General features: G+C 44.3%; 1 protein-coding gene and 1 long non-coding RNA gene across 2 annotated transcripts in view; one reads left to right on the forward strand and one right to left on the reverse strand.

Moving 5' to 3' along the window:
• The window catches only part of LOC132446522 (uncharacterized), a 143404-nt gene that overhangs the window by 53921 nt on the left and 70262 nt on the right, over window positions 1-19221 (reverse strand). The gene's annotated exons all lie outside the window — the stretch shown is intronic.
• The window catches only part of LOC132446511 (protein shisa-8-like), a 51319-nt gene continuing 48510 nt past the window's right edge, over window positions 16413-19221 (forward strand). The window contains exons 1-2 of the mRNA XM_060036842.1: window positions 16413-17072; window positions 17704-18459. Coding sequence (XP_059892825.1) covers window positions 17738-18459 — 722 coding nt within the window. The 5' untranslated portion in view covers window positions 16413-17072; window positions 17704-17737. The remainder of the gene's footprint in view (window positions 17073-17703; window positions 18460-19221) is intronic.

The following is a 19221-nucleotide window of genomic DNA, read 5'->3' on the forward strand; positions in this document are numbered from 1 at the left end:
GCACCAGTCCTTCACCTATTTGGGCATAAGGGTTACACGACAATACAAAGACCTATAGGCCTACGCCTGTAATTTTAAACTGTTGCTGGAGCGCACCAAACAGGATTTCCAAAGATGGTCTGCACTCCCTGTTACACTGGCAGGCCGAGTAAACACAGTAAAGATGACAATTCTGCCTCGATTCTTATATTTATTTCAGATGATCCCCATCATATTTACCAAGTCCTGGTTCAAAGTGTTGAATAGTAATATTACCTCCTTTATTTGGAACAACTCCACCCCACGTATTAAAAGAGCTTACCTGGAGATGCCTAAGGAGGCAGGAGGACTGGGTCCAGGCATGGCGTTATGGGTGGGCCTGACGGACCCAGGCCCACCCACTGTTCAACAGGCCCACCCAAAACTTTTCTTAAAAAAAAAAAATTATATATATATATATTATATATTTAATTTATTGCACGGCTCTTTTCAATGCTATGGAACGAAAGTGTCAAGGGAAGTGTTTTTGCCTCTCAATCACGTCTTTGATATCACTCCGCATGTCAGGTATTCATCAACCCCAGCGTATTCGGTTGCTAAGCAACGTAAACGTCTTATGCAGACTATTTCTCTGCTAATCAACGCCACGAATGGTAATTATAAATAGACACACCTTGTGAAGTTATTTTTTCGCATTGGCAATATAGCCTTTAACTTCACGTCTAATAGTCTCCAGTCCATCACCGCATCAGTGACGGACACGATTGATTTGATCGAGAACCTCAAACAAGAACTGATAGACATTCGCTCATGTGCGTTCTTAAACATGTGGGCAACAACAAATAAGATGATGGAGGATCTTGATGTCAAGAACTGGGATGTATCCAGTTTGCCCTCCTGCTCAAGAAATCTCCCAGGCCGATTTGAGGGAAGTATCTTCACATGCACGTTGGGGAAATGGACAAGAGTGAGGAGTGACAGTGACCTGCGCAACATTTCCAACGCGCTTATAGACTGCCAGCTTAATGACCTGAACACCCGATTCCACAGTGACACCTATGGGCTCATGGCATCTGCAGCAATCCTAGCCTCGATATAAATGCGCTTCCGGATAACCATATCAGAGTCGGAGCTCGCAGTGTTTGTGCAACTCATAGAGAGGAAGAAAAACCGAAGACAACATCTCAAAAGTATTCTTGAAGTGATGGACATATGCAATGAGGACGTTTTCCCGAATATCCATGCTTTCAAGCTCTGAATACACTACCAATGACATCCTGTTCAGTTGAACGCGTCTTTTCCAGTGTCAGCCGAATTAATACAGCAAATAGTAGCACCATGCTTACAACTCGCCTTATGTCTCTCTGTCTGTTGACATTTGAGAGAGAGCTTATAGTAACTCTCGACTTTGATGAAATCATTGAAATTTTCAAGAGCAAACCCCGCCGATTACTCCTGTAAATGAATTAATACATTTTCTTCTCATGCTCTCTCTTCTTCCCATGCCTATCTATTTTCATGTTTGGCAATCTTTTAAGATTGCCTGTTGGCGCAAAACTACCCAGTTGTTATTTTGATGTTCTGCCCTTAAGGATATTGTTAGTTTGCCTGATAAGTTAAAGGCTTCTGAAATTTGCGTTATAGGGCTGTTAACCTTCTGACTTCGGATGACCGTGAATTGGCGGTAGACTATTGTATTATTATCTCGTAGCCTAAATTTGAATGCATGTTCTTGTATAATAAGCCAAGCTCAGTCAGTCTGTTGCGATATCTAAATATTGTTGAAATCTTAAACAATTCAACAGAATTATGAAATAGTCGGCCTCATGTTATACGAGCAGAACTAAACTACAAGGGAAATATTCGATTCCTGACCACTTTTACTGTACGTCCACACCAGGAGCGACCAAAGCGTCAAAGACGCTTTGGTCGCTGCGAATTTTCGCTGCGAATTTTTCTGTTCGCTTTGGTCGCTCAAGTCGCTCATGACGTACAATTCAATTATGCAGACGCATTTAAAGGAGCCGTATGTGTTTAGTAGGCCCTACAGACAGCCATATCAAATATTGAACTCTCCCATACACCTTGGCCATATTGCCGAGACGGTTTTGCTTGTTCGATAAAGTGCTTCGACAACAAGTAGGACAGTGATTCCCCCCAATATAAAAATCCTAAAATGTAGGCTAATTACAACCGAGAACAAAAAACCCTGCGTGCTGTAGTAGTTGAAATATGTTTCACTGATCTGGATCTGCAAATCATGATCTGCACTCATTCGTCGCATTCAAAACAAATAGACGTTAGCGCACATGGCTAATTTGCATACGCGCACAGGACTGATTGGCTCCGCAAGGCAAATAATGGAACATATCTATCTATCTAGGTCTTTCTGTCTATCTATCTATCAACGCGTGTCTAGTTTTAATGTGATGTATTGTGTGTATGTCCAGTCAGACTTGTTCTGTGTGGTCTTGTAGGCTACTGTCCTGTGTGGGACGAACCACCTAAATGGATTCCCGACGATTTGTGTCGTTTGGTATTAATAAAGACTTGACTATCTATCTATCTAGACTATTTAATTAAAAATTATTCACCTCAGGCTCCGTGAATAGTGGGGAATAGAGGGATAAAAGACAAGAGATATATCCCTTGTCATTTATCCCTCGTCTTGTCGATTAGTTTGTTTATGTGACGGTTTTGTTTAAAGCATGCTACACGCGATTGGTTGGTTAGATTGGTGGCATGTAGAGCAAATTATAATGATTCCCGCTAAAATACGAACGTTCTAGATGTAGCCTATAAATTCTCCAGCTTATCATCACTTGATATCCAAACCACTATGGCGTTTCGATCTCTGAACTGAAAAAGGGTGGGTTCGTACAACACCGGGTGCCCAGTTACAGCCGCGATTAATACTTCAGCCGACATTTTGTTCAGTGAGTGAATAAAGGTAGGTAGGAACCAAAGTGCCTGCCGATGTTCCCTGGGATCCACGCTAGCGAAGAGCGTCTACATTCCGATTGGCTGTCAGTGTTTGGTCGCTGAAGCGAATAATAGTCATTTGCATAAAGTTAAAAAGTTTTCAACTTCTTTTTGACGCTCTGGTCGCTCAACTTTGGCCGCTGGTAGCGTTGGTCGCTTTGGTCGCTTTGGTCGCTCTTGCCCATAGAAAGTGAATGACTTCCGGCGATTTGGTCGCTCAATTCGCTTCTGGTGTGGACGGACAGTTACAGTCTATATATATAGACCTCAGGTCTATAGAGTGATGCGCCAAAGAATAATGCGTAATTGAGATTCCAAAAGCGCTCTTCTTTGTTGAGATCCTAGGAGAGCGATCGCGGATGGGTCCGTTCTATGCAACGGAACTTTTTACATTGCAACAAAATATTAAAGAGCATCAAGCTATTAAAATCTCTACTATGCAGATAATATAACAGTATATTAGTCAGTCATTTTTATTAGGTTAAACAGGGATTTGATAACGTTTTTAATTTAAGGACCACCCACAATTGGTCTGGCCCACCCACAACTGGAATCCTGACGCCGTGCCTGACTGGGTCTGCCAAATTTTTTATTTTATTACTGGTCAGCTAACATCTCCAAGCTGAATTACTGGATTTCTACCCACGAAAACAAAGAAGGGCCAGCATGGGCTTCTATGGAACTTAATTCCAATTCTCCACTCTCACCCATATCTATCCTGAGTGGCCCCTTACCTGTCAGCGTAAGTCTTCAAGGTTTGAGCACAGTTGTCAAAAACACTCTTAAAATATGGTTCCAATTCAGGAAACATTTTCATTTCAGTCAGGCAATTACTTTGCTCCCGTTAGAAAACAACCATTTGTTTCCTCCATCTCGGATTGACGCTGCCTTTCAAGTGTGGCATAGGAATGGTTTAGTGTTTTTTGGTGACCTCTTCGTTGAAGGCACATTTGCTTCATTTAATATGCTACAAAAAGATCACAACCTTCCCAACAATCCCTTTTTCAGGTACTTACAGGTACGTAGTTTTGCCAGGAAACACTTCCCATTTCCCTCCTTACCACCTAAAAATGCAACCGATATCATACTGGCCCTGGACCCTATGTTGAAAAAAAGGGTGTCTAAAATCGACAAAACAGTACTAGGCATTAGCCCCCCTCAGTGGGACAATGCCAGACTGGCATGGGAAGAGGACCTAGGTGTTGCACTATCTGACGAGACATGGCAATGTAGCTTAAAACGCATACATACCACTTCTTTATGCTTAAAACACGGTCTTATTCAATTTAAAATTGTGCATCGGTTGCATTATTCACCAGAGAAACTGGCCAAAATATATCCTGGCACCAATCCTGTGTGTCCGAGGTGTGGCCACAGTCCAGCTAAATTAGGTCATATGTTTTGGTCTTGCAATTCGCTTAATAACTTCTGGGTCAGGGTCTTTGAAGCAATCTCCTCCATTTGTGACAGAACAGTGAATCCCGATCCAACAGTTGCTATTTTCGGGGTATTCCCATCAGAAGAACAATTTGCTGTCCTCCAGGTAAATGCTGTAGCAATTTATAACTCTACTCGCCCGGAGACAAATTCTTTTGCTCTGGAAGTCTGTAACACCCCCCTCGTTTAGACACTGGGTCAAAGAGGTACTCTCTGTGATCCCATTAGAGAAGTTAAGATATAATCGGAGTAATTTACGGGACAGATACATTAAAACCTGGGCCCCCTTTATAGAATTTGTTGAAAATGTATCCTTCACATGATGTAATTCTTTACATATCAATGTACTGCCAACTGGATCTACTGATGTATTTCATGATGATATATGTGGTATAACGTTACAGGATATTCCCATTTTGAGCATTTTAAAGTGATATACAGGAAACGTTTGTAACTATGTTGTACCTACCTCTACTGTTTGTTTGTTTTTGTTTGTTTTGTTTTGTGTTTTGTTTTTTGGTTGTTTTTCTTTTCTTTTCTTGTTTTTCTTTTCGCTACCCTAAGCTCAGCCTACGACCAGGTGATAGTAATTGAAAGGAGCCGGGTCCGGCCAGACGCAGCGCTGACTTACCCACATTTTATGGTGGTTAGGGATCGGCTTTATCGGGTGAGTCGTGACACCCAGAGTGAGGAGGTTATCACCCAGTTGCTGGTACCCAGAAGCCGCCGGGAAATGGTTTTCCAGGCGGCGCATTATAGCCCAATGGCGGGCCATTTGGGGTACGATAAAACCGGATAATGGCCCGGTTCTATTGGCCGGGGATTCGGGCGGAGGTGCGCAGGGGGTGCGCATCCTGCCCCGAGTCAGTTGGTGTATCCCCCGGCCGTCCCCAGGGCTCCCTTGGGGCCCCTTCCCCTGGTGGAAGCCCCATTCGACCGCATTGGCATGGACATTATCGGGCCATTAGAGCATTCCGCACACGGGTATCGATTTGTGTTAGTCTTGATCGACTACGCAACCCGATACCCGGAAGCAATTCCTTTGCGCAACATCTCCGCGAAGAGTGTTGCGCAGGCGTTGTTTCATGTCATATCGCGGGTGGGAGTCCCGAAAGAGATTCTCACTGATAGGGATGGGAATTGATAAGAATTTCACGATTCCGATTCCGATTCCGATTCTGCTTATCGATCCGATTCCTTATCGATTCTCTTATCGATTCTCATTGGGTGAGAAAATAAGTATAAATGTGTTTGTTTGTATTAAATCTCTTTAATATCTGATCAGAAGTGCTTCTAGTATTAGGAAATTGTACATTTTCAAATCAATTGGTCTAGACGAAAAAATATGTTTGGCTTTTTAAGCCCAAATGCCATCATTATGTGCCATAAAACTAAAAACACAGACTGAAAACAGCCAAGTAAAAGCTTGTGCCTTTTGGAATGCTAACGGTGCTCATTTGCATTCAACTTGTAACTAAATTCCACTGACATAAACAAAATGTAGCATTGATTAGACAGAGATTTATTAGATGGGCCTACCTAATAAACCGTTGGAACACACAAGACCGGAAACCATAGCAATGCCGGTAAACAAACCCCGAGAAGCCCAATCCCTATGAGAGCTCCCCACGCTACGGCCATCCGGAGGCGCACAGAGCTGTTGGCCGGGATATTATATATACAATTATAATATATCATATACTATTATATATAGAGCTCCGGGAGTCGCAAACTGCAACAATAACTTTCTCCTCCATGCCGCAGTTCACCCCGGACTGCACTGCACTGAGTTTGACGGCTGAACGCTGATTGGCTGTTACGTTACACATGTCACTCAGTTATCACGCTGTTGAATGCTGATTGGCTGTCATCACGACAAAAACTTGTCGCCGGTTTTCTCCCGCGAAAAATTCTCCCTTATACGCGTCTCTACGTTCACTTTGTATGGGATCTTGTCGCCCCGTCGTGTTTGGTGTGAACGCACAATGCGATTCTTCCTCGGCGGCGACATGTTTGCTGCGTTCTGAACCAAATCAAAGCAGCGTGTGTGTGACGTCACGACGCATTTGCCGCGACCGGAACCGATAAGCGGAATCGTTAAGCAGGCTTGCTAATGATTCCAAGGAATCGGTTGACTCGGAACCGGTTCTGAACAAGAACCGGTTCTCGATTCCCATCCCTACTCACTGACCAGGGCACCAATTTCATGTCACGCACGATTAGGGAAATCCAGTACGTCATGGACCTCCGTGCAAAGCTTCACTCATTAGGGGTATTGTCACATGAGCACTTGCACCGAGCCCAGGAGAGTCAGAGACGCCTGTACGACAGAGAGACTAGGTTACCCCGGGGGATAAGGTCCTTGTACTGTTGCCCACCTCTAGCACCAAATAACTTGCGAAGTGGCAAGGGCCCTTTGTGGTCACGCGGCAAGTCGGGGACGTGGATTACAAGGTAGCACGGTCGGACAGGGGTGAAAACAAGCAGGTCAACCACATCAACCTCCTTAAGAGGTGGAACGATGTGGTTTGTGTCGACGCTACCAGAAAGAGCAGGAGCTCGGACCGGAAGTCCCTGGCCCAGGCCCCATCCCTCCGGTCGGTCAAGGCGAGAATCTCTCAGGGAGTAAGGCGCGGGACGTTGCCAGCCTGCAACTCCAGTTCGCCGACGTGACATCGAGACGCAGCCCGGGTTAACGGTGCGGACACGCCCGTACAGGCTTCCCGTTCACAAACAAGGCGTGGTACGGCGCGAATTGGCAACCATGTTAGAGTTGGGTGTGGTCGAGGAGTCTCACAGTGACTGGTGCAGTCCCGTCGTGCTTGTGGGGAAGCCGGACGGTTCTGTGTGGACTACCGTAGGGAGAACGCGGTGTCGAAGTTCGACGCCTAGCCAATGCCTTGGATCGACAAGCTCCGAGGCAATAGAGCAATAGGTGGCTTGGCATGACCACCTATTGCACGACTCTGGACTGCAAGAAGGGCTATAGGCAGATTCTGCTGTCTCCAGCAGCCCGGGAAAAAACGGCTCCACTCCGCTCGGTCTATATCAATTCAAGGTACTTGTGTTCAGGTTGTTCGGGGCCCCGGCCAAGTTTCAGCGGCTGATGGACCGTTTGTTATGGCCCCACGCCGCTAATGCGGCTGCCTACATCGATTACATCGTCATCTATGTTGAGACGTGGGGGCAGCATATGCGGCAGGTGGCGGCCGTCCTTCAGACGGGCGGGGCTCATGGCCAACCTGAGGAAGTGCGTGATCTGGCGGAGGTGTCTCGCCATCCGATGGGCGGTCGGCGCCCTTCGTTACTACCTGCTGGGTTGCATGTTCACCGTCTATTCCGACCACGCCCCCCTCCATTGGCTCCACCGCATGAAGGATGTCAACGCGAGGATTACCCGGTGGTACCTCGTGTTGCAGCCCTTCAACTTCCGGGTCGTGCACAGGCCTGGGGCGCAGATGGCCGTGGCGGACTTCCTCTCCCGTTCCGGGGGAGGGGGGGGGGAGGGAGTTGGCAGCCGGATGTGCCCCCGGCCTGTGTCGGGCGGTGGGGGTGTGTGGGGGACGTGCAGCGTCTGGCCTGCAGGGGGAGTATGGGAGCACACCGGATCGGCTGGGGGGATTGGGCCTCATTGCGGGGATCTGCTCGCAATCAGGCCAATCAGGGAGTGTGTATATATGGGCCTGCTTTGTTTTGTAGTAGGGAACCGGGAGCAGAGAGACAGAGGGAGAGATCCAACGCAATCCCAGCAGAGATCGCAGATCGCGGAGCGCTGAACACGAGGACTCTCCCGGACTTTGTTGATGCTTCTGTTTTGCTTTTCATTTAAATAAACATGCTCCCAGTGAGGGATGACGAACTTGGTCTCCGTGGGCTCACTGATCCTGCTACAAGTTATTATAGCTTTTATATTATATATACTGACATGTTAATAATATAATAGTAACTATCCAGACTAAATTGACTAGATATGTTTTTTTATTTCTACCCCTAGTCGAGCATATGGAAAGTGTGACTTAGCCTCAATTGGCCCCTGTAGATCACCTCAACTTGCTCACACACGTCTGGAAACTGTCTGACATCACAGAGAGATAGGGTCGGTTGGTTAGAGAATGTAGAGAATGTTTTCTGTACTCAGTGTGTGTGAGCGCGCGTGTGTGTGTGTGTGTGTGTGTGTGTGTGTGTGTGTTTGTGTGTGTGTGTGTGTGCGTGTGTGTCCAGTTCCTGTATGCCATGTTCTCTTATTTAAGCCTTTAGGGCATCATTGCCCTCTTTGTCGTTCTTCGTTCTGATTGGCTGGCAGTGGGCGGGCGACCGCAGATAGACAGTCCACTAGTCATTCAATTAACAGTCCCCTCTCTCCCGCTGTCTCTTAAGTTCCCTCTCTCTACCTCTCTCTACCTGTCTTCATTGCTGTCAATCTCGGATATTTGTGATAATGGCTTTTGAGTATGAAGAATTATATATAAAGTAATTCATTTAAAAAGTCCCTGTAATCTTATATAAATAATTGTTCTTTAATCACTTTCAATAAAAACATTTAAATAAATACATTTTCACTGTCTATGTTACTTAAAGAGGAAAGATGTGAATTCAAGAATGATATTACTGTGGTAAACAATCGACTATCACAGAGATACAGCAGGCAAAAATGTCTTCAAAATGCAGTCTTATTTAATATATTTTAAACATATTTTGAAATATACTCTTATTATTATCGTCTTCTGAACCAATACCTGGTTTGATTAGTAAAGCCACCGCCACAACTGGAAAGGTCTTAATCCAAAACAATCTTAAAGTAAAGTCGTAAAGAACCACTATGAACCCAGGTGTACAGAAGCAAACATAATCAGGTACAATTAACATGTAGTTAACATTTTAACTACATCAGCATTAGCACTGAACCTATTCTTCTACACTGAATATTTTCCATTCTAATTAAGAAAAAATGTACTAATGGATAACTGAATTTACGAACCAAATGATCCCCAAAGACATAAAACACACCAACCCTGCGTTTACACCTGTGCACATATACATGATCATCTCATAAATCACACAGCCACACACATATTGCATTTACAGGTTCATCTTTACACAAAGTAGTATACACACACGCGCGCGTGGCCACCTAAAGGGACACGTGTTCATTGGTAACGAATTGTCTTGCCAGGGCTAAAGCTCGCTCAGTTTAAACCTTTTGGACGACGAATACCGACAGATTACAAGCACAACACTGACACTGATGCTGTTGAAGCCAATGTTTCTCAGTGTACTCATAATGGAATTGTGCTACACAAGAATCAATGTAGAACTTAACTGCACAATATGAAACATTGACACCAAGCGTTTACAAAGGTTACTGCAGTTCAGATTCATACTGGAGAGAGTTGTCTCCATCCTCCTCTCCACACTCAAAGCTCACAGCAGTCAGGTTGAGGACACTAAACCAACACAACAGTGCAACAGTATAAGCCTATTTTGGTCTGGTAGCTTCTTGCAGAATCTCAGTTGATCCAGTTTTCCTGCCTCCAAGACTGCAGCACAAATGTGCCAATCGGTTTCATATCTGGTGAATCCTAACACACAGGCCAAAAGCAAAACAGAAGTTCACAGGAGAACATACTGGATGTAGCACTACTGTCGAAGAAAATAGTATTTTGACTTGCATGTCTACCTAGCTGATGACATATAGGGCCCTATTTTAACGGTCTGAAGCGCAATTGAGAAGAGCAAAACAGAAGTAGCTTTGTGGGCGGGGCTCTGCCGCTGTTGCTATTATACTGGCGGATAAATGACTCTTGCGCCCGACGCAAATCTAAAAAGGGTTGCCCTGAAGTAGCCTAATTACCCGTAGGTGTGGTTTGGGCATAACGTGCAATAAACCAATGAGAGTGCCATCTCCCATCCCCTTTAAGAGCCATGAGCGCATTTGAACCTGACAAGCTGATATTTTGACGCATTTACAGTCTCCGATGAGACAGATGCATGACCAAATGAATTTCAAACTTCAAATTTTATGTGGCCAAATAATATGCCCTAATTCACACATGGAACAGCGTTTTCTTCTACAACTTCCGAAATACTGAGTCGTCATTTAAATTGTGGCAAAGAAAACTTAACACACATATGATATTCAATTTCAATTCAATTAAATTTTATTTGTATAGCCCTTAATCACCATTACAGTCTCAAAGGGCTTAACAGGCCAAATATTTATGACACCCCCCTTTACCCATGCCCCCACACGGGCAAAACTCCCTTGAAATCAGCAAGGAAGAAATCTTGAGAAGAAACGCATAGTAGGGGTTCCCTTCTTCCAGGGATGGTCAGGAGTGCAATGGGTGCCACAATTGACATACAGGTAAATACATGCACATCATATTAAAATGGTGATGGGGTTCTGGCCGGTTATGAGGAGAGTCCAGGAATCCAGTCCAGTACCCGCAACACGCTAGAACAGACAGAATAGTGAATTAGAAAGGAAAAGTACATAGTGGGAATGTATAATGTAATAACAAAAGCACAAGCAAACAGAGTGGTCTTCACTTCGCATCTGTCGTTTTCACACTCCTATGTTCCAAATGCAAGATTGTAGAGGTGCGTTTTGAGCTTTCCTTTGAATATGCGTTCCTCTGGCCGCAACTGTGGATCTATTTAATGATATGCGGCAATAAATGAATGCACATCGTTTCTTACCATAGTTGTATACATTATCGTTATCGACTTGTGTTCCTAAGATTCATGTGTCCCCCCGTTAATGTTCATTGCCATGGACTATATTATGCGTTACGTGTTTAGTTTGCGTGTGTTTAAGCAGATGGACGCACACAGGCGCGCGCCTGCATTCATTCATTCTTTTTAAAGGCACCCAGTGCAACTTTATGTAAACATTCAATGAAAAATAAACATTCAATTGCTAGTCTTTTTTACACGTAGTAAGTTTCAATAACTCCATACCATTACATATCGACATTCAAGGAGCAAAGATGAGACGTTGTTGTGTGGTGAGAACTGATAGAAAATCGTAAACAACAACAATCGCCGGTGGGGAGAAGCCATTTTTCCATTGACTGGAAGCCTGCTTTATTTATTGTAGGTTACAAAAAATAAAGAAAATGGCGGCATTGTTGTTGTTATCGATTTTGTATCAGTTCTCACCACACAACGACGTCTCATCTTTGCTGCTTAAATGTCGGTATGTAATGGTATGGAGTTATTGAAACTTACTACGTGTAAAAAAGACTAGAAATTGAATGTTCATTTTTAAGCCTCGAAAGTTGCACTGGGTGCCTTTACGTCAAAATAGCAACACCAACTGCGCTATCCGCTAGTGCACTTAGACCAGGTATTTGTCGGTCAGTTGCACAACTGCTTTATCGATCTGTAAGATATTACCATGTATCTTTTGCACCGGAACACGCCTCTGCTTTTCGCCGACATGTCTCTTAGGGCGCAAATTAAGTGGCGCAGGCTTGCTGCGGGGGAAAATCGGCTTTGCGCCGGGTGCAAGATAGGGCCCATAGTCATTTTATGATTTGGTAACACCAATCTGATAATCATTCTTTATTTGTGTAATGCTTTATTATTGCTTATTTCATTTTTTTGTTACTTTTATTTTGTGCACCATAACATTTATCCAAAACTTGTTAACTTAGTTTAATGATGAAAATGTCCTTAAGATTTTGTCAGATATCTGTAATATATTATGCATAAAATGTAGTCATATATTTATGACCCATTCATTAAAATAGCATTTAGTATGGCGTATATAAAATGGTCTGCCGTACACAAAATGTAGTCAGCAGGACCCTGTTGATACAGTGTGATGTCGACCAACAAGCCGGGTTCTAATATTGAGCAAGCTATTTCAATGTCAAAACGATGGCAAAATATTTTAAAAAGCTTGACCTTAGATGAAGAACCTGTTGGTAATTAATTTAATAACCATGAATAGAGAGTAAGGAGGTATTATTCTTTGCTGTTCCTTAGATTTCTTAAGTTGACTCTGTTCCTGGCTAGATGGTAGAGCTCATCACCATTCCAGAGTTGTGTTTTGAGGTTGTCATGTCGAGAGATATTCGAGTCTCACACTGTGTGTACTGAGTTGATCTTTTGTGATGATAACATCATGACACCTTGTCCCAAAGTGAATTATAAAGAAATGATACAAAAATGTTAATGTTGGGAAGGGGTGGGACACCTCATGTCCTTCTCTCCTTCCTCCTAGGGATGCAGGCCTGGTTGGTTGGCTCCTGATGCCCAGTGGACCCATGTTTCATAGTGCTGTTACTCCTGGGCTTAGCCCACTAGTAGTTGATGCATTCCTCGGTTCTCTGTCTCTTCCTCTCCTGTCAGAGCAGCTGATTCCTCTTCATCTGCTCCCTGTCATCTCTGGTAATCTTTAAATTCACCAGGGCACTGTCATGGCCCGTGGCGGCTACAGAACATATTAGAAAACATGTTCCACCAAACAACATCCTGAGGGATTCAAAGACATGCGTTTCATTGCAGAATAAGCAGAAATGATTGAGAAGTATTGAGGTCTGTAAAGCTCCTGGCCCTGCTTCTCTCTCGTGTAGACCCTGACAATCTTCTTGAGACCGCGCTCCTTGACTATGTCATTCAGCCTGCAAACCTCGTTCAGAGGATTTGTGTTCGGCTTTCTTCACAGGTTTGGCCTCATCTTCCTTGGCTATATCCATCAGAACAACTTTTTTGTTGTTTTTCTGTTGTGGATCAGGGTCCCTCTCTCCCCTCCAGTTTCAGTCATCAAAGCAGTGTTGGTGTCCCTTGAAATTGAATTAACACCAAAGATTTTTTCAGTGTTTAGAGTGTTTATGGTGTTGAGATACTCTCCAAACCCATGAAACGTCTATTGTTGTATGGCCGGGCTAAACTTCAATGAAGTTTAAATCAATGAATCAAGTTCAAATCACTGAATAAAAACAAAAAAAAAAACAGTTGAATTCACAGTTTGAAATTGGATCTACATGTCTGTGTGCTAGAAAGATGATTTGGGTTATCTATACATTAAATAAAAATAGATTTTTTATAGGTCACTGTTGACATGACCTTTGAACTTACAATGCCATCCAGAGTGGTTTCCTGCCCTCTTTCCATGGTAGCTCAGGTTTCCACCGCGACTCCCAGATACCATGCTGCAGCACACATCACTCGATACGCCCTGATCATTGGGTGATTTATTCATTGATCAGCTGCCTGTTTGAAGTGTGTGTGTGTATGTCTGTGTGTGTGTGTGTGTGTGTGTGTGTGTGTGTGTGTGTGTGTGTGTGTGTGTGTGTGTGTGTGTGTGTGTGTGTGTGTGTGTGTGTGTGTGTGTGTGTGTGTGTGTGTGTTTTTGTGTGTGTTTGGGGGTGTATGTGTTTGTGTATAAGGTGGTGTGTGTGTGTAGGAGGTTTTTACATATTCTCCAAGGTCATGATAAGTGTATTCATATTTCGGTTGTTTCAAAGGTCATGTAGTGCTTTGTAAAGTAAATGCTGTCTATTCCAAGGAAGTTCCTGATACGACCAGCATCAAAGACTCCTAGATCATCTCATCAAACCCTCTGCTCTGATAACAGCCCTACATCTGGAGGTGGATTTATCTTTCTCTCTCTCTCACTTCTGTCTCATTCCCTTACTTTTTAATTTGTTCTTTCTTTCTTTCATTTTTTATCTCTGCTCCATCAATTGTATTATATCAATGCTACACTACTATGCAAATACAAAAGTTTAGGCTATTAAATAGAAACATTAAGACAGTCTTCATTTACACTACAAGACACACCTGTGTCCCTCTGCAGCAATTCACACACATGCAGAGTATATACAAAGAAAAATGTGTTTGTGTCTGCGTGTATGTGTATGCGTGTGTGTTTCTCCCAAACAAAAGTAATGTCCATAATATTCAAAATCGTACACATATGCATGTCTGATCAACACACATACAAAGAGCAGGCATGCATACAGACCATCTCTCTCCCGCTCTCCCTCTCTGGATGAGTTTTAGTGCCCCTTGGCCGAGCCTGTGACCCAGGGACCATTAAAGGAACAGTCTGTATCGGACTGCCATCATCGGTCAGGTCTGCTATTAAGAGAGGGGGAGAGAGAGAGAGAGAGAGAGAGATAAGTGACTGGAAAAGCTCCAGTGATATTTGTTTGTGGGTTGTTTTCGTAATGACGCACCCAAGAGAACATAATTGAATTACAATAATTCATTATTTAGGTTTGAGGTACTACATATAATTATTTGAGTGCTGCATGCAGCGCTCAACTACTATTCTTATGTTTTATTCTTTCTTTCTTTATTATTCTCTACAAACTTTGGGACCCTACTCCTTCCACAAATGTTCACCTAGGACTCCATTCCAATATTGAAATGTTCAATTTGCTTAGAATCCCAGGCTTTTATTCCATTTTTAATAGAAATAGAAACGTGATTTAATTCGCTAAGATATTATTATTAAAACTATCTTTTACACATCATGCTACACAACGATATGCCATATGAAAGCTGAGACTCAAAGGAGTCCAACAGTATTAGCGTCATTTTGTGAGCTTATTTTGATTAACTATATGTGAAGGAATAAGGTCATTAACTTTTCCAAGTTACCACACACACACACGCCCTATCAGAACAGCTCAGCTAGATGGAGGATGCGCCTCTGTGGCTCACCGGGTAGCGCGCACCATTAAGGCTTGCTGCTTGTCCTCCCCTTTGATCCTCCCCTTTATCCCATACCTTCATGTCTATCTCACTCTTATAAAGCATACAAATGCAAAAATAAAATAAAGAACAGCTCAGCTGTTCTTTTTTCTATCTCAAATGTATTCAAACTTGATCAGATTAGCAATTTGTTTAACTCTTCACTTTATTTGTTTCCAGACATTTCTTTTTTTTAAATGGTGTGCTTGTTTACATTGTTTACTCCATTTAGACTATTCACAGACTAGTCAATTCTTGTAGGGCTGGAGCCCCCAGATTGATAATCGTATGTTCTTCGGAACATATTAATATCATTAATTTAAGCGAGATCGCAGGTCACACTCAGGATGAGGAATGACCTCTGAAGTGATTAATTAATTAATTGTTTCAAATAAACCTTATTAAATCAATGAGCTTGATGTTTTGCTTTCACGAATAGGCTGTGTCACTACCAAATCTTTCTTTCTTTGTTTCTTTGGCTCCATTCCATCCTCCCTTCCCTCGACTCATTGTCTCAGATGTTTTGTTGTCCCCTGCGTTCATCTCCTCTTTGTATTGTTTCTTTATAGAATTCTGCTTTCTTTCTGTCCATCTCTCTCTCTAACCCGCTCTTTCGCACTACTCTTCTTTTCTCTCTTTTATTTTTGTTGCCATCCAGTCTGGCAATCTATTTCTCTCTATTAATCTCACAGCCTTTTTTTGTCTCGTATTCAAGCTGGCTCTTCCTTGGTATCTGACTCCTTCTCTCTCCCTCTCTCTCTCCCTCTTCCTCCCTCTGTCTCACCATCTCTCTCACTCTCTCTCGCTCTCTCTCTCTCTTCCTGCCCTGACTCTCTTTTTCTGTTCTCCTGCCCTACATTTATCCTCCTTCCTCTTCTACTACATTCAATTCAATTTTCTCCCCCTTCTCCCTCCCCTCCTTGCCTAGGACTTTCCCTCCATCTTTTCTCGTCTTGTCGATACACAACTCTGCAGACTTTGAGTCTAAGCTGGGGACACCAGGAGGAATTCTTGTAGCTTATAATTCACTTTAAATCTCCCATTCAGTCCGTAGCTCATGACAAGCTTTGGTAATTCTCTCTCTCTCTCTCTCTCTCTCTCTCTCTCTCTCTCTCTGTTCCTTCATTTTAGTAGCCATGTTCCCTTCATCAAGCTCAAAGTAAAAAGTAAGTCGCTCTGTCTACCAAACTTTTATTGTTCTCTCTCTCTTCCTATCTACGGTGCATTTGGGAGGTGGGAAGGAGAGTGGAGGGGGTGGGGGGAGAGAGTGGATGGAGGAGAAGAGAGGGGGATTGGAGAGGGCAGAGGAGGGGAGGAGATTGCAAGGCAGGGAAGTGTCATTAGAGTCTGAACTGTTGCGTGTGACGGAGAGCTCTTTGTGCTGCGGACGCTCTCTACATCTTTCTGGCTACCTCTCATTATCACTAACATCCCCTCGCCACACACACACACACACACACACACACACACACACACACACACACACACACACACACACACACACACACATATTCCCTCGATGTGAGGACAGAGAGCAACGTTGCTGGGACTTGCTGCCTCGTTGTGAGGATTCAAAGCTTTCTGGTGGGATTATATCTGATGTATTGGACTGACTCAGTTTCACTGGGAAAATAGAACATGTCTGGAAGTCTGGAGACGAAGTGAACAGAAAAAAAAGGGAACACAAGAAAGAAAAAAGTGAGGAAAAAGAAGAGAGAAAAAGGATAAACTACTTTTTGTGAGGTCTTGTGTGTCAGCAAAGATGGAGAACACATGAGAGAGAGAAAGAAAAAAAGAGAAGGATTAGAGAGGGATCGCAGAGGAGGTGAAAAGGAAAAGACAAACCATGCAGCCCAGTAAAGTTTGAGCTTCATTCTAGAGACGATTTTTAAACCCAGAAGATCTGGTCCAGAACCAGGAGGAGTTCTGACTGAAGACTACGTTCAGAAGGAGGTGAACAAGAGGTGAGAGGTTGGGAGTGGGGTTTAGAAAATGCTATTTAGAGTTGAACATTAACGTTTTCTGAGTTGTCCTTGTCAAGTACACACAAAATGTAGATATATTAATATCTAATGAGAAGTTAAACAAATGGTTTTGTATTAAATGAACTCTTCTTCAGATTTTCATAACATTGAAACAAGCATAGGAATGTTTGCTGGAGTGGGCATTGTGGGCAGGTTTAGCGGTCCAGAGTGACCTAGTTAAGCTGTCCCCTGCTCTCTTTCCATCATTGATGGTCTGCATTTGCTGGATCAATGCAGTTCCGTTTTATTCCAAATCCCAGCTGAAATCAATGATGTTTGGTCTGAGCAACCTACCACCCAATCGATGTTGGGTGATTTATGAACGATAATATTCACAACTCGGCTCCATTGTAAATGAGAACCTCAAAAGCAGAAAATAGCCATTATAACAAGACTGACTGATAATTTTCTCATTAGTGGGATGGATTTCAGCCCTGACGTAACATAGATAAGATAGAGAGCTATGAGGAAGGATCTTTGAAAGGCAGTGGTAATATGAAAAGACAACCTTACAATGAACCTAGTATGTAATGTTCAGTGACGCTAATGTTTCCAGTTTCCCCTAATCCAGGCTCTCTGTCGTAGCTCCAGGTCAGACGCCAGCGATGGCCCCTCACATCAGAGCCCCCCTCGTGGCCATCAGCACCCCCCGCTGGCTCCTCCTCCTCCTCCCTGTCAACACCCTCCTCCTCCTCCTCCTCGCCCCCCTGGACCCCGCCCTGGCTCAGGACCTCCCAGTCGTGACCACCCCCGTCAGCGACGACAACAATGGCGAGCTGCTTTCGCCGCCGTCGCCCACCAATCAGATGCCGGCGCCCAGCGTCTTCGCGGTGGGGAGCGACGCCCCCTCGCCGGAGACGGGCCTCTCCACGCCCGCCAGCGGTGGCGACGGGGACGACGAGGACCTCCCGCCGTCCGGCGGCACCCGTTGCCAGGGTTACTACGACGTGATGGGCCAGTGGGACCCGCCCTTCAACTGCAACGCGGGCGTCTTCCTGTACTGCTGCGGGACGTGCTTCTACCGCTTCTGCTGCCAATTCCGCCAGCAGCGGCTGGACCAGAGCATCTGCTCCAACTACGACACGCCCATCTGGGCCAACACCGGCAAACCGGTGGCCGCCGTGACCGAGGGCCAGGGCGGCCAGGACAGCGACCGCACCCACCTCATCGTGTACATCATCTGCGGCGTGGTGGCCGTCATGGTGCTGGTGGGCATCTTCACCAAGCTGGGCCTGGAGAAAAGCCGGGGGGCCGGGGGGGGCGCAGGCGGAGCAGCAGGAGGAGCAGGAGGGATGGGGTACGCCCACCATGACCTAAGCAACACCAGGTGAGTGTAACGGGGATTGACAATGTGTGTGTGTGTGTGTGTGTGGGGGTTTGTGTGTGTGAAAGGTATTTGTGTTTCCTACTCAATGTTAGTGCATGTCTGTTTACTAATTACACTCCTCTGGGTATTATGGGTGTGATTGTGTGTGCGTGTTGGTGTGGCATAGTTTTGCTTTGATTTATTTTGTATTTGTGTGTATGAGTGTGCATGCATGCGTGTGTTTGCATCAAATTGCCGTGGGTATCTTTTGTGTGTGTGTCCAAGGCATTACTTGTTCAATGTTGGTGCATGTCTGTTTACTAACTTTCGCAACTGAGATGTGAATTGTCCTAAATAACACTACTGTGTTGGATGTGCGTCTACGTGGATGTGTTTAAATGCCAGGGTGTGTTTGCGTGCATGCCTGTTGAACGCGTCTCGATCAATGTGTGTCACACAACACCAGCTAACCACCGTTGATTCCTCCTCTGATCGCTCTAAAGGAGTTCATTCTATTCAGATAACTGAGAAACCCAACTGGGCATTGGAAACCAATTGCACTGCAGGAAACCAAGTCCCACATTGTCTTTGCCTTCATGTTTTATACTGCATAACGAGGCTAAATTTGGTCGAGTCCTCCTGAGGTCCAACAGAGCTTCAGGTTTTGACCGACGCTCCGTCTGTGACTGTAGCTCTGCTACGTTTGGTTCCCTTTTACAAGCTCTACTGAGACATAGTGTAGACACTAGGCGGTCTTCAGAGGGAACCTAACATTATTTAGCC

The sequence above is a fragment of the Gadus macrocephalus genome, chromosome 18, assembly GCF_031168955.1.
Source record: "Gadus macrocephalus chromosome 18, ASM3116895v1".
In the NCBI taxonomy this organism is placed as follows: Eukaryota; Metazoa; Chordata; class Actinopteri; order Gadiformes; family Gadidae; genus Gadus; species Gadus macrocephalus.